Here is a 25,819-nt window from a genome sequence, read left to right as displayed (position 1 = left end):
ACATTTAAAAACTTCCACTACTTAAGCTGTGTGAAAATCATTAATGATTCTAGAAATAGTAATAATAGCTAACATTTATACCTTTATAGCACCCTTGCTATGGGCCAGGCACTACGCTAGTGTTTTACACTGATAATCTGATTTAATCTTCAAGTGACCCAATGTAGCAGACACCATTTTCTACCCTGTTACAGCAGAGGACATGGAGGCTTAGAGAGACCAAGTAATTTCCCTGAGGTCATAAAGTTCACCTTTGATAGAACATGACCCAGAGGCAGCTGTCTGTGACTCTGAAGCACAGTCTCTTAGAAATTACAATACTAGTAGATATTTTTTATACTCAGACTCTCATTACCAGTAAAATTTTGAGGTGACTGGGGAATGTTATTTTCCTCCATGGATAACTGACGCATAAATGTTCAGAAGCTGTAACAATACTATAGTTCAACTGGAACCCCAATTAAGAGTATTCATGAAAGTTGGAGAAAGGAAGTCAGTCAGGTATATTAAAGAAAGAATTGGGGGCTTCCCTGGTGGCTCAGTCGTTGGGAGTCCGCCTGTCGATGCAGGGGGCGCAGGTTCGTGCCCCGGTCCGGGAAGATCCCGCGTGCCGCGGAGCGGCTGGGACCGTGAGCCATGGCCGCTGAGCCTGCGCGTCCGGAGCCTGTGCTCCGCGGCGGGAGAGGCCACAGCGGTGAGAGGCCCGCGTACCACAAAAAAAAAAAAAAGAAAGAAAGAATTGGATTTATTTACAACTCCTCTCATTCTCAAAGGGGACCTGTGTAGTAAGTATCTTCTCAGAAAAAAATTTAGTAGCTAGAAGAGTATTTGACATGATACCAATTTTGTGAACTTGTTGTGGTCAAAGAAAATTACTTACCACATAAAAAACACATGCAATTTTGCAGTCTGAAAGGGCCTAGTGTCATTCTTCTGTCCACTTTCCCATCCATAAATTAGATCACTAATAAGGGCATAGATGTAGATTTGTACAGAGAGACTTTAAGAAGGAAACTTAAATCAAGGTTAATATGAAAGGTGTTGAGGATGATGTATTTGATATAAATATTCTTACTTGAGTACAAGTTGAAACCGTAATCTCTTTAGGTAGATGAAAATGGGCAGGCATGCGACTAATGAATGAACTAGAAGTAAGTTAGTTAAATTATGCTATCATTTGTTGATGCTTATGCACTGTGCAAGGCCAGGGAATGTCAGTATGAATAAATCAGAGTCTTCTAAAGAGGTTGAAAGGTCTTAATGAAGTCAATACTAGCCTTTGAAAATGAAAACTAAAATCAAATTCAGTTATATTATGATGAAATTCTAATAAGTGTTCAAAAACTTACAAATGTTCTGAATGAGTATGCTTATGACTTCATTTATTTTCCCTATGCTAATTTTCCCAATGCCTTCCATGTTATGTTGTTTTGTGTTATGTTATTTTATACTATGTTATATTATATTTGTAAATATGCTGTAAACTTCCTAAAATTGTTTTGGGGATGTGATTTTATATATAAAGCATAAATAAAAAGAGAGGTTTAATGACTAAGTTAACTGAACAACCATTCATGATTAAAAAAAAACCTCTCGCCATGTTAGGAACACAGGGGAAAATCCTCAACTTGATAAACAGCATCTTCAAAACACATACAGCTAACATAAATTCTTAATGATCAAAGACTGAATCCTTTCTCCCAAAGATGGGGAACAAGGCAAGTACTCCTACTCAACATAACACAGGAAGTTTTAACGACTGAAAAAGGTAGGAAAAAGAAATAAAAAACATACAGATTGGAAAGGAAGAAAAAAAATGTGTCTATTTAGAGATGACAGGATGGCCTACATAGAAAATTCTATGGAATCTACCAAAATAAACCTCTTCAGAAAAAGTGCATTCAGCAAGACAGCATGAAGAAGATTAATCAATAATAAAAAGCAGTCTCATTTTTATATCGAAGCAATGAACATGCAAAAGTTGAAATTAAAAGCACAATACCATTTACAGTCACTTCAACGAAACTGAAATACTCAGATACATATTTAACAAAACAGGTACATGATCTACATGCTAAAAACTAAAAAATGGTAATAAAAAATCAGACCTTAATAAATATAAAGACAGTATTCATGGAATGTGAGACTTGTAATGTAATAAATATGTCAATTTTCCCCAAAATGATCTATAGGCTTAATTCTATTCCTATCAAAATCATATTGAGGTTTATTACAGATTATATGAGTCAGTTTGTTATAAAATTAATGTGGAAAGGCACAGGCCCTAGAATAGCTAAAACAACCTTGACAAAGAAAAATAAGGTAAGAATACTAATTCTATCTGATATTAAGGTTTACTATACAGCCACAGTAATTAAATAAGACAGTGTGGTATTGGTGGAAGACACCAATTGGTATAGACACACAGATCAATAGACCAAGTTTCCTTCAATGTAAAATTTTGTAAAACTTTAGTATGTACAGTTTAGTATACTACAGTATATTAAAGTATAAGCATATAAGTACAGTACAGCACAAAATGCCACAACCAGGATATTGACATTGATACAATCCACTTATCTTTTTTATATTTTCCCAATTTTACTTGAACTCATCTGTGTGTATTTGTACATTTAGTTATATACAATTTTATCACATATGTAAATTTATATATCCACCATCATAGTCAAGATACTGCATAGTTCCATCACCAAAAAATCCCTTATGTTGCCTTTTTATAACTACACCCACCTCCCACCTGAATCCTCCCTCCCCTACGTCATCTCTAACCTCTGGTGACAATAAATCTAAAATATAGTCATTTCCAAAATGTTATATAAATGGAATCATATAGCATGAGACCTTCTGGCATTTTTTTTTCACACGGCATAATTCCCTAAGGGATTCATCTGAGTTGTGTTTATCAATAGTTTGTTCCCTTTTGTTGCTGAGTAGTCTTCCTTGGTATAGATGTGCCACTTGTTTAACCAGTCACCTGTTGACAGATATCTGGGTGATTCAAGTTTTTGTCTATTCAAATAAAGCTGTTATGACATGCATGTACATGTTGCTGCATGAATATAAAACTTCATTTCTCTGGATTAAATGCCCATGAATGCGACTGCTGGATCACACGGTAGTGGCATGTACAGTTTTTTTTTTTTGTTTTTTTTTTTTGCGGTACGGAGGCCTCTCACTGCTGTGGCCTCTCCCGTTGTGGAGCACAGGCTCCGGACGCACAGGCCCAGCAGCCATGGCCCACAGGCCCAGCCGCTCCGCAGCACGTGGGATCCTCCCAGACCGGGGCACGAACCCGTGTCCCCTGCATCGGCAGGCAGACTCTCAACCACTGCGCCACCAGGGAAGCCCGCATGTACAGTTTTGTAAGAAACTTCCAGACTCTTTTCCATAATGGTTGTACGTTTTATATTCTCCTCTACCTCAAGCAATGTATAAAACTCCAGTTTCTCAGCATCCTCTCCAGCCCTCGTATATTATAAGCTCCTTGTATTGTACATTGTATATTGTAACCCAACTTTTTGGATCCCCATGCCTTACAAAGAGCCCAGCACAGATAGATGTATCTAAACTGCTAGGTACAAAGCTGAAATGTTTTTTCAGGAAGGACCGATGCAACAACTTCTAAGTTACATGCAACAAATTCCTACTTTGTAAAGGAAACAAAAAATAAATTTAAAAAATGAAATAATCTGAGATATGCAAAGGTACTATGGAAAGACACTGAGGGAGAGACCAGGAAAGATGACTCTTCCTCTGTTCTCCCGTTCTGTGTCCCACTTCTTCCTGTTTCCCCTTTCTTCCTCTTACTCGGCGGGTTTCTTCATTTCTACACCAGCCACCTTTTTTTTTAATCCCAGGCTGATTTTAACTCTACTCTCTTTCATCTTCCTTCCAACTGACTTCCTTTAGTCAGACTTTCTCTTTCCTTGAACCTTCAGCTCTCCCACTTGGAACTTTGTCTCAATCTGTCCCTCTGAATAATCCTCATGAATTCACCCGAATTTAGGTCTTAGAGTAGAATACATTGGATGAAATCCAGCTTGCTTCAGGGAACTGAAGTAGGGAGAGCTGCTGAACAGTTCCACCTACAGGTCCTGCTGACTATAGCGCGCTAAACTTTCCACGGTTCCCATGATTTTCTCTTGGCACAAGATCCCTCCCAATTCCCCTCATTTTCCTTTCTTTCCATTAAGGCTTCTCTGCATCCCCATAACCACAGACACGTGGTGTCTCTTTCATAGTGCTCATGACATTTTACCTGGGTTATATCACTTTTTGTTTTATTGCACCTTTGAGATTGTAAAGTTTCAGGAAAGGTTCATAAATCATTCATATGCAAAAATGCTGGGCACACAATGCTGGGCACGTTGAAAGTTGCTGAATTAACTTATTAATTAACACACTATTAAGTTCAGTTTTAGTAGACCTTTAAGATCATAAAATGTTTTTGCCCAAAGTATTTTCTATTACATTTTTTGAAACCGGTGAGCACTAAATGAACGGGTTAATTCGAATCTGTAAACCCTACGAAACACAGTGCTTGAAGAACTTCCTGGATAAGAAAGAACCTATAGAATTAAAACAATTGTGTTTAAAGCCCCCTTGGAATCCTCTGACAAAGTCAAACTTAACTGCTGTCTACACAGCATGATATGAAGTTATTTCACATTTTAATTCACCAAAATGACAGATGTGGTATTTCAGATACTTTTACTCATTCCAGATCCAAGTTCTAAACAGAAAAACCAAGGTAAGGACATTATTATTCTATGTGGCATCATTCATTCATGAACACAAGTTATACATTAAGGTTTCAGTGGGGAGTTTCTTTTAGGGGGTATAAAATATAAACAAATCACTGTCTGTGATAATAGGAACAGTGACATTACACTAGGAAACCAAAATGAGTTTAGATCTCAGCCTCAGCCTGCTCAAGCAAGCACAACATTTTAATATCAAGTGCTGTAATGAAACAGTGCTGTCTCCCTCTATGGATTTCTCATTTGGAGTGTTTGCTCCGGGTTTTTGCTAATATTGAGAACATCACTTAATGTTCTCTTTGTTTCTTAAAATCTTCAAATGTTAGGGGAAAAAATGACTTTCAGGGACTTCAAAATCTGTATGTGTGTGTGGTTTTGTGTGTTTTCCCCATAGACTCATGAATAAAACTAAAAATAAACACAGTCTAGGGGAGGCAAGCTGATTTTAAAAGAAGGCAATAAGGCTCAGACAATCGGTGCGTTGTTAGACGGAGTGTGCCCACTGGCACATGATCTCACAGGGAGAGGTTAGACATTCAGGATGTTTACGAGCAAAAGTAGAAGGTGGGAAAAGGAGAACACTCAAGACCCAGTGTCCTGAGAGCCTGGCGCCGGTGAAGCCCAAAATAATTACTACTGATGAAGGAGCTGTTTTGTTCCAAACTGTCTTCTTGTTCAGATACATAAATAATAAATTTAAAAATAATAATTATTATTATAAAGCAACTCATCTAAATACAAACTCTGCCATATAAAGCTATTTACTTATATTGATAAAGCCGCCAGCATCCTAATCAACAGGAATTTCTCTTAGCCAAACCTGCGAGCAGGCGCGGGGCAGGCTGGAATCTGATTTAAAGCGGCCCAGAACATTAATCGCCGCAAATAATAGAGAACTCTAAGCTGACGCCCAAGGGCAAAAAATAAAACTAAATAATTTTCTTAAAGGGATTCTCGCCGTCTGCGGCGAATGCCCACAAACTTGTTTGACTTCATCTCCTCGCTGACAGGGGAACCAGGACTGAACCTGTCGGAAGGCGAGCCGAACTTGGCCAGTGCCAGGGTGCAGCGGGCGGCCGCCCCGGGCGGGAGGTGGGTTTGGAGACTGGAAGGTGAAAGGGGGTGAAGCGAGAGGAAGCGGCGCCAAACCCCGGGAGATGGACACGACAAAGGTCAAAGCTATGAGGTAAGACTGCTCCCGACTTCGCTGCGCCCCGCGTTTGCAGGAGCGTACGCCAGCGGGGAAAAGGTGCCCAGGCCCAAAGTTGGGGGGAGGCGGGGGGAGGCCCACGGGGCTCAACCGGCGCGAAGGGTCTCCAGGCCCGTCCGGCTAGCGCTGCCCTGCCCACCAGCCCGCAAACCTCAACCCCCAGCGGCCACGCCCTTCCCCGACCTGGGCGCGCCCGGGCCCGGCCGCCCGCGTCTCTCACCGAGCCAAAAGTGCAGGCGGTACGTGAAGCCCCGGCTGGCCTGGGTCGTGTGTAGCACCAGGTACGCATCCCCGACGTAGAAGTCACCGTAAGCGCTCTCGGGCACGGCCACCAGCTCTAGTTTCTCGATCCTCCAGACCTGCAGCCCCGCCTGCTTGCCCGCCCGGGCGAACTCCTCGTGGTACAGCCCCTGGGCCATGGCTCGGGCACGCGATGCTCCGGGAAGTTGGCGGGGTACCTCGCTGACCCTGGAGTCGGACTGAACCCAGACTTGCAGGAAGAACCCTGGTCGCAGCGGTTTTATAGGGTTTGCTGTGCGGGGGCGGGGCCCCGGGACCCCCAAACGGGAGGGGCTAAGTGCTCAGGCCGGAGTTGCTTTGGAGTAGGCGATCCGTTCTCCTCCGAAGCGTAGCGCCTTGTATCAACCTCCTATGTCTTTCCCCGCAACCCGAAGAAAATCGAATCTCAGAAACCATAAGATCCTAAGGAAACTTGCTGAAACTCCTGGAAATGCCTCCTCCAAGGAAGGACATTTTCCCAGGCAACGGCTGGAGGAGATCAACAATTAAAACTCAGGTTGGCGCATTGTTTTTTTAAAAAAAAAAACAAAACTGGCTATCCAGGTAACAGTTAATCATCAACTCCGTCATTTTATCAGCCAGTCTCGCCATTCCCGATGGGCAAAGTTTTTCCGTCCTGATCTTCCCAATTTGAAAATGCCATGAGAAACAGCATGTCAGGTTTCTTGGGAAGAGTGAAAACCTGGAAGGATAGCGGTGTTACCCGGGGGATAGAGCTCTGTAAGTCCCCAGGGGTTTAGGGAGCTGTGGTTAATTTGCAACCTGCCTCCTTTGGGCAAGAGAGTTTGCTTTTTAAACAACAACAACAACAACAGCAGTCCTCCTGAGGTGTTCTCAGGCTGGGCTGTTTCTGAGTGTGATATTATGCTTAGCCTGCCTTCTGAGTTAACTGTTACCTGGCTTCAAGGTGCTACTTTTCTCATGGTTTTCCCTACAGCTTTTGCTTTTGCAGCATGGGCAAAGCATTGTAAAATACAGATGGAAGTTTACTCCTTATTTTGCATTCATTTAACTGAAGTTGATATGGCAAGGGATTTTATTGTTACTGAGAAAGCAAATCGCTCATGGTGTAGAGTAAGAAAGCTGGTTTTTATGCACGTCCATTTTCTGTCACTGTTTTCCAAATTACAGAAGTCCCTGGAAAGTAACTAATAACATACCATTTGATTTTTTCCTTAATTAATTTATGTTTTAAAATAGGTATTACATGAGCATGGTAAAAAAAATTCGAAAGTACAGGTATGCAATAAAAATGTATCTCTATTTCACCTGCCATCCAGTTGCTTTCCCCAAAGGCAACTGAGTTACCAGTTTCTTAAGTATTTTTCCAGACATATTTGATATTCTTTCATCTACAAGAATACAGATAACAGGGTAATTTTTATTTTCTAACAGAAATGGTAACATACACACTGTTCTGAACCAACATATCAAAATATCAGTAGCCAGTACTCATAGAGCTGCTTCTTTTTACTGACCACAAGGTATCAAGGTATTCCATCTTTTAAATGTACTATAACTTATTTAATCTGTTCAAGTTCATAGGCATTTAAGTTTTGCCTATATTTTGCTAACACAATGTTGCAAACACCACTTCTGAACATACTTTATTATACTCATGGATTATAACTATGAGATAAATTCCTGGAAATACAATTGCTAGAGGGGTTGGAATTCAATGGTTTTGATGACAGTGATGATGATTATGAAACCAGTCACTACCATTTATTGTTCTTCTGCAATGATGGGGCATGGCAAAGATAGCTTTCATTCACTTCCCCTGTCCATTCTTGGTTCTGTAGTCACCTAACTACAGTAAGCCTCAGGTTTCTCATCTATAAAATAGGAAAATAATAGTTTTCACCTTAAAAGATTGTTATTTGGATTAAATGCGCAAGTGTTTTTGTCTGTTACATAGAAAATGCTCAGTAATTAGGAGCTCTTATTATGCGGTGGTGAGCTTCCTTTTGCTCCTCTAAACCCCTCCTTCATCCTTCTGTTCCTGGCAGTCTTCCCTTAAGACCAGCCTGCATGGGCTAAAGCAACTGGGCTTCAATGCCCTCTAGCTTAGGGTTTGGTTGGAAATCAGAGGGAGAGAGGACAGTAAGGTCAGAGTATTTATTTCCTTGGCTTCCTCCACCAAAGGTCACTACTTTTAAAGATAAATAACTCTGACTTTTCTCTCGTTTGGATTCAGGCAACTGTCCCCTCAGATGCATTATCCCTTTAGGTTTCTCTGTCCTTCTACATATATATATATATATATATATATATATATATATATATATATAAAACCTCTAAAAAAAATCTGAATTTTTCTGTTTTGTATGTACCATCTGTCATAGGTTGAGATCCTAATTGATAAATACTATTAGCTACGTTCTCATTTTTTCTTTCTAACACAGACAGTGATAGGTAGGTTTGAGAAGTCTTATTTTATAAATGAGGAAACTGAGGCTTCAGAACTTGTCAAAGATCACCCAGCTAGTGAGTGGCCGAAGGAGAATTCAAGTTCATTGTGTCTAATTCAGAAGAACATATTCTTTTTTTTTTTTTTTTTTTTTTTTTAACGGTACACGGGCCTCTCACTGTTGTGGCCTCTCCTGTTGCGGAGCACAGGCTCCGGATGCACAGGCTCCGGACGTGCAGGCTCAGCGGCCATGGCTCACGGACCCAGCTGCTCCGCGGCATGTGGGATCCTCCAGGACCGGGGCACGAACCCGTGTCCCCTGCATCGGCAGGCGGACTCTCAACCACTGCGCCACCAGGGAAGCTCCAGAAGCACATATTCTTTACAAAACCTTACTCTTTCGATCCAAATTATTTGGCCTAGATTTGTTCATATAAGTATACTTTATATTTTCATTTTCTTCAAACTTGTCCCTAGAGAAGCTTCTAATATGGTGTGTCCCATTCAGCACCAGGAAGCTTAGCTTTAACTTTGTGACTGAGCTGTTACATGTCTTGGTTTTCTTATCTATCAAGTGATAATCATTTGTTCTCTTCTTTCTTCTAGGGAAAAAATATGAAAACTGGTGATCTGGACTTAAGATAATTTAAAAATCAGAGTGATCACTTAAGTTCTGTTTCAGTTTTAGTCATAATTCCATTCCTTCTGGTGAAGGAATTCCTTTTAATGATTAAATAAAAATAAAAGGAAATAATTTCTTTTTATTAAAGAAATAAAACGGAACTTTGATGTATAAGTGAAATTCCCTCTTACTTAGGCCGGCAATAGGGTGAGGCAAGTGAGGCACCTGCCTGGGATGGAAAATTTACAAGTGCACTAAAAAGTTCAATAATCAAGATCAATACTATTTTAAGGCAGTATTTTAAAAATCAAAATTAGTGCAAAAAAGTCATGATAAAAATAGCAAAGTTTAAAATAAAGACAGAATTGTTAACAGTGCCAGATGGGGCCATACTGGAAGCTGAGACAAAGGAAAAATACTGATCTTCTTTTACTTAAAATTTTGATATTTTGGTTTATCATTTTTTTTTGCATTACTGTGTCTCATTTTTCTTATCTGTGAAATGGGACTACTGACACAAATCCTTGTAAAATTGTCATGAGCATTAAATGGATAAATAAATATAAACCTGGAATAGTCCTGGTATAAACTCAAGTGAGATTGATGAATGGTTAAATCATTTCTCCCAATCCAATCTTGTAAGAATAATGTTTCTAAGTCTAATAGGGACTGCCAATTTCGTATACAGATAGGGACTGCCAATTTCGTATACAAAAAAGGTCTCTAAAACCAGATGCCATTTCCTTTCCATGCCTTTATTTTTTCTTTCTGTCTCTCATAACCTAGGTTCTTAAAATTAGATTATTTTCTCCTCTTCATGTAATTGCTGTTCTCCCATTATCTGTCTATTGAAGTTTTACCTTTTTTTTTTTTTTTTAGTTATTTTAATTAATTTATTTTTGGCTGTTTTGTCTTCGTTGCTGCGCGCGGGCTTTCTCCAGTTGCGGCGAGCGGGGGCCACTCTTCGTTGTGATGCACAGGCCTCTCATTGCGGTGGCCTCTCCCGTTGCGGAGCATGGACTCCAGGCGCACGGGCTTCAGCAGCTGTGGCTCGCGGGCTCTAGAGCACAGGCTCATTAGTTGCAGCGCACGGGCTTAGTTGCTCCGTGGCATGTGGGATCCTCCCGGACCAGGGCTCGAACCCGTGTCCCCTGCATTGGAAGGCGGACCCTCAACCACTGCACCACCAGGGAAGCCCAAGTTTTACCATTTCTTTAAGGTTTAACTAAAGATACTCATCTTCATTATCATTATTCTCTTGGATCCATTAAATTTCAGCATCCTCTCTGCTTCCTCTCTCAGCCCAGGTAGAAACAGCCAAGGTGAATAAGGTTTTTTGCTTTTGTTTTTAACAGGAATCTGGAGGTTTGAGGTGTGGAGCCTCATGGTTGAATTCAAAGTAGGTGTTTTTCTAGAATGTTAATGCCCAAGGGGAAATGTTAGAGAGTTTAATCCTTGAAATAAATAACAGTGTTAATACTGTAATTAATTCATTGTGCAATTCATTGGAATGAGTTAGTAAGAAAAAAAACAAAAAGTTGGCTTCAGTGGTCTTCATTATCTAAATCATAAAATCTTAGAGTTCAGAGGCATCTCAGCTCAGTTTATTTCCATTATTGTATCATGACCACAGAATTGCTGAAATTAAACGTATGTGAAAAACAGGAAGTACACCTTTTTTTCCAAGAGAGGGAAATGCTTCAAGTATTTTATTTATTTGCTTTCCTTTGATTATAAATAATGAAAGAATGTAATTAAAAATACATTTCTTGGGCTTCCCTGGTGGCGTAGTGGTTGAGAGTCCGCCTGCCGATGCAGGGGACACGGGTTCATGCCCCGGTCCGGGAAGATCCCACATGCCGTGGAGCGGCTGGGCCCGTGAGCCATGGCCGCTGAGCCTGCACGTCCGGAGCCTGTGCTCCACAACGGGAGAGGCCACAACAGTGAGAGGCCATGGCCACAACAGTGAGAGGCCATGGCGTACCGCAAAAAGAAAAAAAATACATTTCTTTTACTGGTCATCCTGCTAAATTGTATTAACATGTTTGATTTACCAAATGATTTAAGGGTTTAAGCATGGAACCTGGAGTCAGAAGACTTGAGTGTTGTGAGGATTAAAAAGGTAATGTATGTAGAAGCCCTGTGAACACAGTCAATAAACACAGTTACTAATCAGCAAGGGCCCTTAACCCCAGTACTTATCAAAGGCAGGTGATTATTAAAAGTGAAAATGCACTCTAAGGAAGTGTATTTCCATCCCTCCTCTCCATACCAGCCAAACAAGAACTTTTAAAAAATTCACCTTTTTAATTTTAGATCAGCCAGGATCTAGGACTTTTTCTTTCACCAATTAGTTGGTTTAAAATTGCATATAATGTTATAACTATAAAGGCATGGTCATGGCTCAATACTACGGTGAAGGTTTCATTGGTCTTGAACGTCTGCTGTCGTGATAATTTATTTCTTGTAAACCTATTTACCACAGCAGATTGATTCAGCATTTCCTTCATAATATTTTTATTATATATAAATCACCTATTATTATTATTACATAGGAAATAGCTAACCCCTGTGAGATTACTGAGAGAAGATATCATCATTACTTTAGGCATTTACATATTAGAGAATGCATATAACCAAGAGAAGGGTTGAGGATACAAGGTCTCATAGAGATTCATGATCTAAAATGATAGTTTAGCTTTAAGCTTATGTTTATGCAAATAGAGATCTGAAGATAATCATGGTTTTAAAACTATGACAGGGCTTCCCTGGTGGCGCAGTGGTTGAGAGTCCGCCTGCCGATGCAGGGGACACGGGTTCGTGCCCCGGTCCGGGAAGATTCCACATGCTGCGGAACGGCTGGGCCCGTGAGCCATGGCCGCTGAGCCTGCGCGTCCGGAGCCTGGGCTCCACAAAGGCAGAGGCCAAAACAGTGAGAGGCCTACGTACCGCAAAAAAAAAAAAAAAAAATCACCCATAATCCCCACCCCATAGAGATAACCATCATTAGCATTTAGATGCATTTCCTCCCAGTGTCTACATATTTTTAAAATGAAGTATAATTGAACTATATCATTGTGTTAGTTCCAGATGTACAACACAGTGATTCAATATTTCTACAAATGATCACCATGATATGTCTAGTTACTATCTGTCACCATACAAAGATATTACAATAGAATTGACTATATTGACTATACTCCCCATGCTGTACATTTCATCCCCATAACTCATTTTTTTGTACTCTTAATCTCCCTCACCTTTTCACTAGTCCAGCCAAACCCTATCCCCTCTGGCAACCATCTGTTTGTTCTCTGTATTTATGAATATGTTCTGTTCATTTTTTTTAATATTCTACATATAAGTTAAATCATACAGTATTTGTCTTTATCTGTTTGACTTATTTCACTTAACATAATACCCTCTAGGTCCATACATACTGTTGCAAGTGACAAGATTTCATTCTTTTTTATGGCTGAGCAATATTCCATTGTGTATATATATATATATATATATATATATATATACACACACACACACACACACACACACCACATTTCTTTATCCATTCATCTATCGACAGACACTTAGGTTGCTTCCATAGCTTGGCTATGATGCTTCAGTGAACATAAGCGTACATATATCGTTTTGAATCGGTATTTTTTATTTTCTTTGGAAAAATACCCAGAAGTGGAATTGCTGGATCTTATGGCAGTTCTATTTTTAATTTTTTGAGGAACCTCCATACTGTTTTCCCACAGTGGCTGTACAAATTTCCATTTCCACTAACAGTACACGAAGGTTCTCCTTTCTCCATCTTTACCAATGCTTGTTATTTGTTGTCTTCCTGATAATATCCATCTGACAGGTATGAGATGATGTCTCATTGTGGTTTTGATTTGCATTTTCTTGATGATTAGTGATGTTGAGCATCTTTTCATGTGTCTGTTGGCCATCTATATGTCTTCTTTGGAAACATGTCTATTAATTTTAACATTAATTTAATCTACTATTTTGGGGACACAGCATAATCTTGGCATTTGGTCATGTCTTGGTTTATAAAAGTCAATATTATTTCAGAATTAAAAAAAATTCTTATTCCTAGATTTTTTATAATTGAATATATGATACATTTGTGTCATATATATGCACATATACATATATACATATGAAACTAAATATATATATTTAGCTTTTATTTATGTTTGTTGCTATTCCAATAATAGGCTTCTCTTCAAAGTTAAAGGAGTAAAAGTTATATAAGTACATCCATAGATGATATGAAAGGATTTGATAATATTTAAAAGTTACGAAAAGTTATATTTAGAATAATATGGAGCAATTGGAAAGTTTTTCATAAAAAGTGAATGAAAGAAAAGTAAAACAAGATACACATTGGTATGTTCAGATTTGGCTTTAAATTGTAAATAAACATATATTACTTTGAGTATTTTGTGTGTGCCATGTACTGTTTAAGTGTTTTTACAAGCATTGCCAACCTAATCATACAACGATCATATCAGGTGGGTGCTACTATTATCATCTCCCTTTTCACAAAGGAAAAACGGAGATAGAGATGGGATAAGAAATTTGTCCAAAGTCATATCTGTACTCAGTGCTGAGTTGGCACCTGAACCCAGGCAATCAGAGTGTTGAACTCACCATTTAAACCACAGGGATCATCTCAACATCTACAAGTGTCAATACTAACATATCTAGGTCCTAACCAGGTGAGATAGCCTAATTCATGAAGAATAGTAAATTGAATTGACATGTATTTAGATTTACCTCAGTAAGACTATGTTTTTTTTAATCTTAGAACCAGAGGTAGAGATTGAGAGTCGATAGGACCTTGGGGAATATATAGTTCTTGGTTCCAGGAAATGACATAATTTGTAAAAGTAATCTAACTACAGAATAACATGAATATTTTAAAAATCAAAAAATATTCTAAACTAATGTCAAGAAATTTGAAATTCAAAGCAAAATGGGTATATTTCTAGAAAATGTAAAATGCCAAAATTAACAAAAGAAGAAATAGAAAATCTTAATTGACCAATATATGCTAAATAAACAATGCCGCTTAAAAAGCAAAATCTTTTCTTCTGTAAAGTACCAGATCCAAGAAGTTTTATATGTGAGTTTTACCATGTATATCCTCTATTGTATACTAATATATCTGGAAAACAGGAAAAAAGAAAAGCTGCTAAAATTATTTTCATGAAGCAATTACAGCACACAAACCCCAATGAGGGCAGTTCAAGAAAATAAAATTACACTTTAGTTTCATTTATGAACATTAACATCAATATCAGATCTAAAATTTTATCCAACCAAGTAAAAAGTGAATTTTGTTTAAAGGAAAAAATAAGATAATCTCAATATATTAAAAATAAATAAAATCCCTTTATGTCAACAATTTTAGAAAACTAGATAGCTAGGAAGAAGGGAACTTTCTTAACCGAATGACATAATAATAAATTACAGCAATAACATATCAAATGGGAACATTTTAGAATGATTTCATTTAAGATTGGAAAAAACTAATAAGAAAAGACAACAGGAACCCCAGTATGTCAGTAATTTTCAAGAGGGTACAGGAAGGAAGGTGTGGACAATGAAAGACCAGAAAAAGAAATAGAAGATATTAGGAATTGCTAGAAAGAAACAAAACTCATTATCTGCAGATGATAATCTAAAAATTAAAAGTCTAAGAATCCTACTGACAATCTGATAGAACAAGAAAGTTCAACAAGATTATCAAATGATTAGAATAATGTGATATAAAATAAGATACAAATTCAAAAAATTTAAAATATATAAAATTGGATGTGTCTATGATTTCAGAGTAGAAAAAGATTTCTTAAACAATACCAAAAATAGCATGAAATATAAAGGGAAAAACTGATAGCTACATAGAACTAAAGATATGGCTTTAAAATTGGACAACGAAGACAAAATTAAATGATGGGGGTAGACTGAGTGAAAAATCTTTTCAATTTCTATAAATAACTAAGGATATCAAGAATATATACAAAAAAAAGAATGCAGAAAGAATAAAGTCAAGGAACTTTATGAAAAAGTACTGTAAAGATATGGAGTCATGTGGCCACTAGATATACAAAGAGTGTTCATTGATTTGGGCCTTGCTATTAATTGAAGGAACTACATAAACAGCCAATATTTGAGTGCTTACAAAGGTCAGCCATTATTCTATGTGCTTTTAAAGTGTAACGGTTCTGTTCTGATCCTTACAGCAACTCTATGAACTAGGCATCATTATTGTCTCATTTTACAAATTAGGAAACCAGGAACAGAAAGTCCCACAAGTATTAAGTGGGAGAGCTAGCATTTGAGGTGACACTCCTCACCTCTACAACCACTACAACTTTACTGCTCTGTTACACCATTTCATAGCCAGCAGGTTGTTAAAAATTAGAAAGATAACATGAAAGGCTGGCAAGGATGTGGGGAAATAAGAAATCTCATATAATATTTAGAGGGGCAGCTCTAATATGATGTAGCAATCTCGACAGCAATCTGGCAGTATTTAGTGAAAACTGTAGGCATATCTTTTGTGCCCCCAAATTCCACTCTTGGATGTGTACTCCAGTGATATTGTTCACAGATGCACAAAGAGGCATGTACAGTGATGCCCACCAAAGCATATTGTGCTAGAAAGAAGTTGAAGGCAACCTAGAAGTTCAAAAACAGGAAAATATTTTTTAGGCCTAAGTAACATTTGGTATATGAATATGCAAGAGAGGAATACTAGTGCCAGAGGCAATGATCAGCATGGAAAAGATAGCAGTGTAAGCAGATTTCAAAACTATAAAGTTGAATAGAATAGTAAGAAACAGAATGTGATGCCATTTGTGCCATTAAAAGCACATCTACATTAATAAAAATGAATTTCATGAATGCACACATTGCAAATGACCATGAACCCTGTGGAATGTGGACTGGAAAAGCATACATTAACTGCATGTCAGTGGGAGCCTGGTGGGGGTAGGAAGGGGACTGATGATGCAGGAAAGAATGAGAAAAATCATGAAATAAAACATAAAAGAGAGAAGGTGCACTGGTTGACAATAAAAACTTGCCAGGAACCAAGGAGTATAATCAATTCAATTCTGTGCACCTGAGATCCAAAATCCCAAAGCAAACAAAATTAAAAAGAGCAACAAAATTTTAAAAATCTACCTATCTATCCATCCACCCATCCCTCCATTCATCCATCTATGTGACAGAGTTTTTTAAAACGTCGGCATATATATATATATATATATCAATATATAAAATTTAGACCTATTATAATAAAAATTATGTAGGGATTTAAAGAATTTCTGAGGCCTAAAGAATAGCACAGAGAGGATTATTGAAGTTGAATGTAGTGATTCTAATTCCATTTTTTCCTGTATGTTCTTTTAGTTTGTGTGACAGAAAGAAACATCTTTAACCCAGGAAGTGTTTCACATGAATTTTAAAACCTGGGTTACTAATTTACTATTTTATGACTGTCTGATTTAAGAATGTGTAGAAAAATACTGGTTTCTATGACATGAAATCCTGCACCCTTATAATAACCTATCATTACAAAAACGTTCAAATAATTAAGGATAATATGCTTTATATTGCATTTATGTTGGCCTTTCTTTTCTTTCTAGTTTCAAAGCTTATAATGACCCAGAAAATATATTTACTTAATGAATCAAGGAAACTGCAAGAAGGAAACAGCATGGTGAGTACTTAAAGAGAAGGCAGAAAAATGGGGAAAATATTCCCTCCCTTTCAACTACATTCTTTCCAATGGTCTTAATTACTATCCTCTTGCATTTATGGCCTTTATTAAGTATTGCAATATGTAATTATTTAAATAATGGCAAAAATGCAATGTATATATTCCTTAACAATAAGAGGTTAAAAGATAAAAGCATCTCATTCTCATTTAGAGATATAGTAAAATACTTATGAGTAAAACAACACAGAGTCTGGGATTTACCTTTAAGTACACCAGGAAGAAAGTTGGGGAGGGATAGATGAAATGAAATTGGCTAAGTGGTAACAATTGTTGTTGTTGAGTGACGGGAGTTTAGGGGTCCACTACTCTCTTAAGCCAACTTTTGTATAAGATTTAAGTTCTTCATCATAAAAAATTTTCCTTAAAAAATTATAAGTTCTGGCTCTGTGTGATTTTAAAAATCATTTTGCTATAATTGCATTCTGAAATATTTACGAAGTGAATAAAGCTCCTAGAGCTGCATGGCTGGACACATTTGGGAAAGCTTATGATGCCAGTCCAAAAGGCCAGCCACATTCAGGATGAAGCACGGCCTGACACATGTCTCCCATTTCCAAAACAACTGGCAGGTGTGGGCTGCTTTTCCACGTGTGCAGTAAGCATTAGCAAGATTTCTTCTTCTCCGAGTTTACGTGGGGCAGCTCCTGTCTACAAACGTTGCTTTCCCTTTCATTGAGCAATTTCAAAATTAAACTGTCAAGTAATGAGTATTTATTATAATCAAATAACTCTGCAAAGGAAGTTTCATTTTTTGTTTGCAATTTCCAAAAGACGGTACAGAGAACAGTTGCCCAAAAAGATTGGTCAGTGAAATTGGTTAATGTTATTGACACGGTTTAGACTGATGAGTATTTTGTTTCAGGGAGAATTTTCTACATTAAAATACCTGTTGAAAATTAGTGACATTTATTTTAAAGTTCATACTTTAAACATTTTAAATTATGAGTACTAAAATCTGAAGGAGAATGTTGAGAGGTTGATGAGAACTCTGGAGGTTTCTGCCAAGCAGTTTTTCTGATATAACAATATAACTAGTTGGCTTCTTGCACTTGTCATATGAAGTAAATTAAGCTAATTTTTTAGAGGAGGTTGACATCTTTCAAAAGGTCACCAGGAGGTTAACTTTCTTTTGTCATTTGGATGACCAGGACAGATTTTCAATTTACGTAGCCTTCAACTTTCCCACGTGGGATTATGAGACCAAAAGTGAATCATTTCTGCAGAAAGTACTCTGCCCATCTGCTAAGAAAGTTTTAAAGTTTCATGATGAAATAGAAATAGAAAAAAAAAAAAGTTTAAAGTTCTACCTCAATAAAAGAAAAATAGTTTTAAATTTGAATATTTTAACTGTTTCCACCAGTGAAATAATTGAATGTTCTCCTACATTCATTAAAAAATACGGCAGTTACATTTGCTTTTTCTTCTGTCCTAGAAAACATAGAAAAGGCTTTCTTCAAGTTAAAGAGAAGAATGAAACACCGGTTTGTGCATCAAATTTTGTAGACAAATGAATATATCAAATACTTGATAGTTTAGGAGATATTAGTTTAGTGTGGTGTTTAGAGTTGGTTTTCCAGTGATAAAATTAGAGAGGAAAAAATGCTTGAAACCTGTTTCCTGCCCTTTTCATGACTGTAGCTCTTATGGGCACTGAGTATAGTAGTTAGGAATCTGTACTTTGCATTTAAAAACAAAAAACAAAAACCCAACTACCTGGGTTTGATTTCCAGATGCTCCATTTATAAGCCATATGGCCTTTGGCAAATTAGTAACCTCCTCAACCTCCCCAACTATAAAGTGGTGGTGATGAATATATACCGAACATATGCACACACACACACACACACACACACACACACACACACACACAGAGAGATATATGAAAACAGGCACATTGTTGTAAAGGTTAAATTAGATTGTGCATAAAATATACATAACAAGTAACTAGAACATTTATAGCATATGCTCAATAAACATTCAGTTATTATTTGCACTAGGATAGCATTTACATTTAATTGAAAATATATAGCAATGTAGAGGGTATTATGCTAGCTAAGTGAAATAAGTCAGACAGAAAAAGACAAATACTATATGATTTCACTTATACATGGAACCTAAAAAACAAAACAAATGAACAAACATAACCAAACAGAAACAGACTCATAGACACAGAGAATAAACAGGTGGTTGCCAGCGGGGGTGGGAGGAGGGGGAACTGGATGCAGGCAGTCAAAAGGTACAAACTTCCAGTTATAAGATAAATAAGTACTCGGGATGTAATATACAGCATGATAAATATAATTAACCCTGCTGTATGTTACATATGAAAGTTAAGAGAATAAATCCTAAGAGTTCTCATCACAAGGAAAAAATTTTTTTCTATTTATTTATTTTGTATCTATATGAGATGATAGATGTTCACTGAACTTACTGTGTAATCATTTCATGATGTATGTAAGTCAAATCATTATGCTGTACACCTTAAACTTATACAGTGCTGTATGTCAACTATATCTCAATAAAACTGGAAGAAAAAAATAAAAATAAATTATATATAGCAATGAATATGTATAACTGGCAAAATAATTGTTTTGAAAAGATGTTTTAGAAACATATTTGTTGTACAAATGAGATAAAAATGCAGCACGGTTGAATGACTCTTAAAAGTTGTCCTAAAATTCCCTGAAAGGACAAAATTTTTCTCAATGGAAAACTACTTTACTTGTTTTAAACTGCATCTGGTTTGAATTAGATTTGGAAATCACTGCTCTGTTTTTCTAAAGTAAATGCTGGATAATCTCCACATAATCCTGATAATGGCATCAGTTTTTTTTTTTTTTTTTTGATAGTCACTTCATTTTTCAAAACTTTCACAAAGAAATATAAGCAGCAGTTTATACCTGGGTCTTTACCGATTGTTAATGCAATTGTTTGACCATTGACAGTAAGCACGTGACTAGGTCCATCGCTAGCTCACCATTGTTGTACAACTGTATGCAAATATTGAACATTTCTTCTCACTGCTTTCAACTCTTAATTATCAATATTCTCACCAACCTCAGAATTAAATCAATATTATTGTGGCACCAATAAAAAGCTTCTCATCATACAAGTGACAGTATTTTCCCCCAAATCTATTTCTTACCTAATAGGACCTTAATATTTTAAATTCACTAATCCTCCATTTTATTCCATAGAGATATTAATTGAGAGATCAGACAGAATTCAGCTACTTATTGTTGGAGAAGAAAAGGTGCCCAAGCCTTTAAAAAATGCACAAGAGCTCTCAAACTGCTCATGGATGACTCAGAGAAGAAAGGCTAGGACCCTTGGGATCCTAGGAGCTTGATGACATTATCCAGGCCAGGCCGTTTGGTCTACTGTCCTGTTTCAGGCCAGACCCATTCAGAGAATTTTAATTAAAGGTTTAAGAGATGCAGGTGCTGGAGAACAACTGTTGAAATCAATTCTAGCTCTGTCACTTACTGGGTGATTCGGGCTAACTGTTTGCGGTCTCTTTAAAAACGGAGAATACTAATCTCTAGTTCCTATGGTAGTTCTGAGGATTAGTTAAATCAATCCATGTAAAGTGCTTAGGATAGTGCCTAGCACAAGGTAAGGGCCTAGTAAATATTAGCTATCAGCATCATCACCATCATTATAAATATCCAGACTAAAGCCCATATAGACAGAAATACACAACTACATATATGCACATACATACATATAAATATGCAGTATGAGCCAAAATAGTATGTCTTTTGGTTTTGTCTTACAATATTCACTTACCATGGACTAGTTTTTCAGGTGAGTACATGTAGGTTTATTTCATGGAAAAATTGCTGTGTTGTAGCACATTATATTGATGTACTATTCTTACATTGGTGTACCTTTAGTTTTTCCTTCCAGGCTTTTTGCTTTACAAATAATACTTAAAACTGCAGTGTTCTTTACATAACTTTGCATATAAATAGCACTCTTTCTGAAGAATAGATTCCAAGAAGTAAAAGCGATGGATCAAATTGTATATCTATTTTTTAAAAATTGATTGATACTCTAAAGTATTCTCCAAGTATATTATGCCTATTTTATACTTACAAAAACTGTAGAATACTATACATTTCTACAGACCCTAACCAGCATTTAATGCTATTAATTCAATTATTGCAAATCCAATGCATATGATATTGTATTGCATTTGGTTTTCATTTGCATTTCCCTGCTAATAGTGAAGATAGCGTATTTCCTTATATTTGTTGGCTGTCTATAGGTACCCTATGACTTTTAGGTTCATATTATTTATATATTTTTATATGTATGGTTTCTTTTTCTATTTCTTTCATTATTGTGTATATCAGGAATATTAACTCCTTGTCTCCTATATGTGTTACAAATATTTTCTCCAAGCTTGTTGGTGGTTGTATCTAGACATTTCTCCTTTTTAAGTGGGCCTTTCCACACTGACCTTAAAATATTCACTCCTACTGTCTTCTAATAATCTTATAGCTTTGTTTTTGCTCTTTAGATATTTTATCTGCATATAAAATAGTTTTGCATTATTTTGGTGGTAAATAAATAGCTTAAATATGTTGGTAGCGAATTTCCTCATAATTAAATAAATGTGAAATCAGAGATAGAAACTGAGAGATGGATGGGACTTCAAAGATTATTCAGCCCATAGTCCCATCTTGCTAGTCAGATGATTAAAAGCCAGTATGAGAAAAAGAAGTCATTTACTGCAGCACTAAGGGTAATGTGATTTGAATGTTAAGGCTTGATCTGAAATTGCTTCATATGACCAGAGCATCTCTTCCCATGACATTTCTTGCCACATGGGTCTGTATTAAGCAATTTAGCTGGTAGTATTCTCAGGTTTAGCTTCCCCTTCTCTGAAATCATAGTCCTTTATAGCATTATTTCAGGTAGATAGAAATCATTTTTGAACCCTTTTTCTTTCAACATAATGTTTTTTCAAAGGTCTTACTGAGAGAGCCAACTTTTGATTTGGCTCAACCCTTCTGAAAATAATAAAGTTTAATATTCCACCTATAAATATCTACCAGACATGAAAATATTCACTGTTCTAGGCCAGACCCAGGTAGGAAACATATAATTTGATTGTTAAACTATGGAAACAAAATTTTAAAGGGACAAAAATTTTAAAGGGACAACTTGTGGTACAAATTTGCTTGTTTTTGAGAGGAATGATTTTAGCTTGGTTTTAATTTTTATTAGCATTACTTATTAGCTTTTATTGTTTCTTTTCTATTTGCTAAAGTAATGTATAAACTGAAGAAAATTTAGAAAATATATAAAATATTAAAAAATTGTACTCTTCGTAATCACTTTAAATATTTTCATATATACTTCCTAATCTTTTATGTATATAAATGTGATATTTTGAGCAAAATTAATATCATATTGAACATGATTTTTCTTTTTGAAATTTACATTCATTATTTAAAATAGCAGTTGAAAATTATGAGATTTAACGTTAAAATCTGGGAAGATTTGTGGCAGCTCAATTTATAATCTGCTGTTGTCCTTGGGGAGAAGGTATCCCTTTTACATGATGTTAATTTTTAAAGCTTTTCTCAATTCTTAACCTTAATATTTTGTTCCTCACTCTTTGAGAAAACTAAGTAAATATAATAGCCAAATTGTCTAAGAAGGTCGCAAATACTGAGCCCAGGCACTCTGGAGCCTGAGCACCACAACTAGAGAGAAGCCCGAGCGCGGCAACTAGAGAAGCCCACGCGCCGCAATGAAGATCCTACCTGCCACAACCAAGACCCGACGCAGCCAAATAAATAAATAAATAAATATTTTAAAAAGGGACCATAGTATTTTGCTTCAACAGGAATCTGGGATGAAATGAATAAGCTCTGTATCAAATTAAGGTTACTGAGCAAATTTTCCCTGTGAGGGGACAAGTATTTGAAAAATATAAAGGATACCAGACCAATGCAGCAAGTGGAGCTAAGAAAACAATGAACTGTTATAGAATGTGTACTTCTCATTCTAGGACACAATTCAAAGCTAATACAGCAGTGAATAGAGGTAAACGTACGGTTTTGAAAACATTATTTAGAGAGTAAAAATGAATATTAAGTATCTAAGCCTTCAAATAAAGAAGATAGAAAAGGATTAACAGAATAAACAGACAACAGCAAAAAATTAAACAAGGGAATAATAAAGATAGTGTCATTAAATGAAATGGAAGACAGAAATATGATTTACAAAACTGAAAGCTGTTTTTTTAAAGATCAGTTAGTCAGACATACATTTGAAAAAATTGATCATCAGTAAAAGACTGTGAATGCAAGCAACATACAGAATGAAGGGAAATAACTAAAGATATAAAAGACATATCGAAACGTATCAAATTATGTTGTGAATAATACTTTAACAGTACATCAGAAAACCACATTAAATGGACAATGTAAAAACGTAGTGACAAAATTAGTAAAAGGTGAAAAAACAACTTAAAAAGACTAATAGCCACTAAATATATCGTATTACTAATGGTAAGTTTTCTCTTAGAAAGCCCTAGACAATGAAAAGTTTATAGGTAATTCCTACTACATATTCAGGGAACAGTGCTAATCCCTAGTTTCTACAAATTGAACCAAAAAATAGGAAAAGGGGAAAAATGCCAAGCTATTGTTATGAGTCCACATTAATTTTCCTTGGCCACATTTTCTCAAGAAGACGTCTTTTAAAAATCATTAAGAAAAGAGGTTTTTGTGGGGGGGCAGAGAGGAATAGATTGGGAGATTAGGATTGAGATATACACACTACTATATATAAAATAGATAACTAATAAGGACCTACTGTATAACACAAGGAACTCTACTCAATACTCTGTAATGACCTATATGGGAAACGAATCTAAAAAAGAGTGGATATATGTATATGTATAACTGATTCACTTTGTTGTACACCTGAAACTAACACAACATTGTTATGTTATGCATTGCCACTGTTGGGAGTATATCCGGAGAAAACTATACTTGGAAAACTCACATGCACCCCAATGTTCATTGCAGCACTACTGACAATAGCCAAGAATGGGATTCAAACAAAAGCCCATCAAAAGAAAAATGGATAAAGACGCTGTGGTACCTATACACAAGGGCATATTAGCCATCAAAAAAGAAGGAAATAATACCATGTGCAGCAACATAGATGAACCTACGGATGACCATACTAAGACAAGTAAGTCAGAGAGAGAAAGACAAATATCATAGGGTATTACTTATAGGTGGAATCTTAAAACTGATACAAATGAACTCATTTACCAACCAGAAACAGACTCACGGAATTAGAAAACCAATTTAGGGTTGCCAAAGGGGAAACATCGGGGAGCAGGGTTAATCAGCAGTTCCGGATTCACATATACACACTAATAACACACACCATCCAAAAGGACGTACTGTATAGCACAGAGAAGTCTACTCAACAGCCTGTAATAACCTATAGGGGCAAGGAACGCGAAAAAGAGTAGACATACATCTATGTATACCAGAATCAAGTTGCTGCACACCTAAAACCAACACACCATTGTAAGTCAACTATGCTCCAATATGAAATGAACATTAATTTAAAAATAAACCAAATGCCTACAATATTCCCCGTAGGCCCCAGTGCAATGGTAAATATGAATATACTGAATGGTGAATGTAATGAAATACTACTCAGCCATAAAAAAGACGAAAATTTTCCCATTTACAACAACATGGATGGTCTTGGTGGATATTATGCTAAGTGAAATATGTCAGATAGGGGCTTCCTTGGTGGCACAGTGGTTAAGAATCGCCTGCCAGTGCAGGGGACATGGGTTCCATCCCTGGTCAGGGAACAAAGATCCCACATCCTGCAGGGCAACTAAGCCTTTGCGCCACAACTACTGAGCCTGCACTCTAGAGCCCACGACTGACAACTACTGAAGCCTGCGCACCTAGAGCCCGTGCTCCGCAACGTAGAAGCCACCGCAATGAGAAGCACACGTACCACAACGAAGAGTAGCCTGCACTTACCACGACTAGAGAAAGCCTGCGCGCAGCAATGAAGACCCCATGCAGCCAAAAGTAAATAAATTAAAAAAAAAAGAAATATGTCAGAGGAAGACAATTACTGTATGATATGACTTATATGTGGAATCTAAAAAATAAAACAAACTAGAGAATATAACAAAAAAGAAACAGACTCACAGATAAAGAGAACCAACTAGTGGTTACCAGTGGGTGAGGGATGGGGGAGGGACATCATAGGGGTAGGGGATTAAGAGGTACAAACTACTATGTACAAAAGAAATAAGCTATTGTACAAGGTTATATTGTACAACACAGGGAATATAGCCACTACTTTATAATAACTATAAATGAACTATAACCTTTAAAAATTGTGTCACTATGTTGTACACCCAAAACATATAATAGTGTACATCAACTATAACTTAATTTAGAAAAAAGAAAAAAAAAAGCTATGCTATAGGTATGCTCTGGGTGGTGTTCGTGCCTGGATGGACAAGGGTATTCAAACAAGATGGGTGAGTAGGGAAGGCCAGAAGAAGGCTGTTGGGAGGATGACTCCCAGGAAATGGTCAAAGGCATGTGAGGAGTTAGTGAGTTGGTATGCCCAGGCTTCTCAGATGACAGGACATAGCGTTACTGAGGCAAGGAACACAAGTGTT

General features: G+C 36.8%; 1 protein-coding gene across 1 annotated transcript in view; it reads right to left on the bottom strand.

Annotated features, from left to right (window-relative positions):
• Positions 1 to 6,457, bottom strand: part of SCIN (scinderin) — an 80,811-nt gene extending 74,354 nt beyond the window's left edge. Inside the window, exon 1 of the mRNA XM_030857179.3 lies at positions 6,212 to 6,457. Within this exon, the coding sequence (XP_030713039.1) occupies positions 6,212 to 6,410 (199 nt within the window). The 5' untranslated portion in view covers positions 6,411 to 6,457. The remainder of the gene's footprint in view (positions 1 to 6,211) is intronic.
• Between the last annotated feature and the right edge of the window lie 19,362 nt (positions 6,458 to 25,819).

Source organism: Globicephala melas, chromosome 9 (genome assembly GCF_963455315.2).
Source record: "Globicephala melas chromosome 9, mGloMel1.2, whole genome shotgun sequence".
NCBI lineage: Eukaryota > Metazoa > Chordata > Mammalia > Artiodactyla > Delphinidae > Globicephala > Globicephala melas.
Note: the sequence above shows the minus strand (reverse complement) of the source record. Positions and strands in the feature narration are given on the sequence as shown.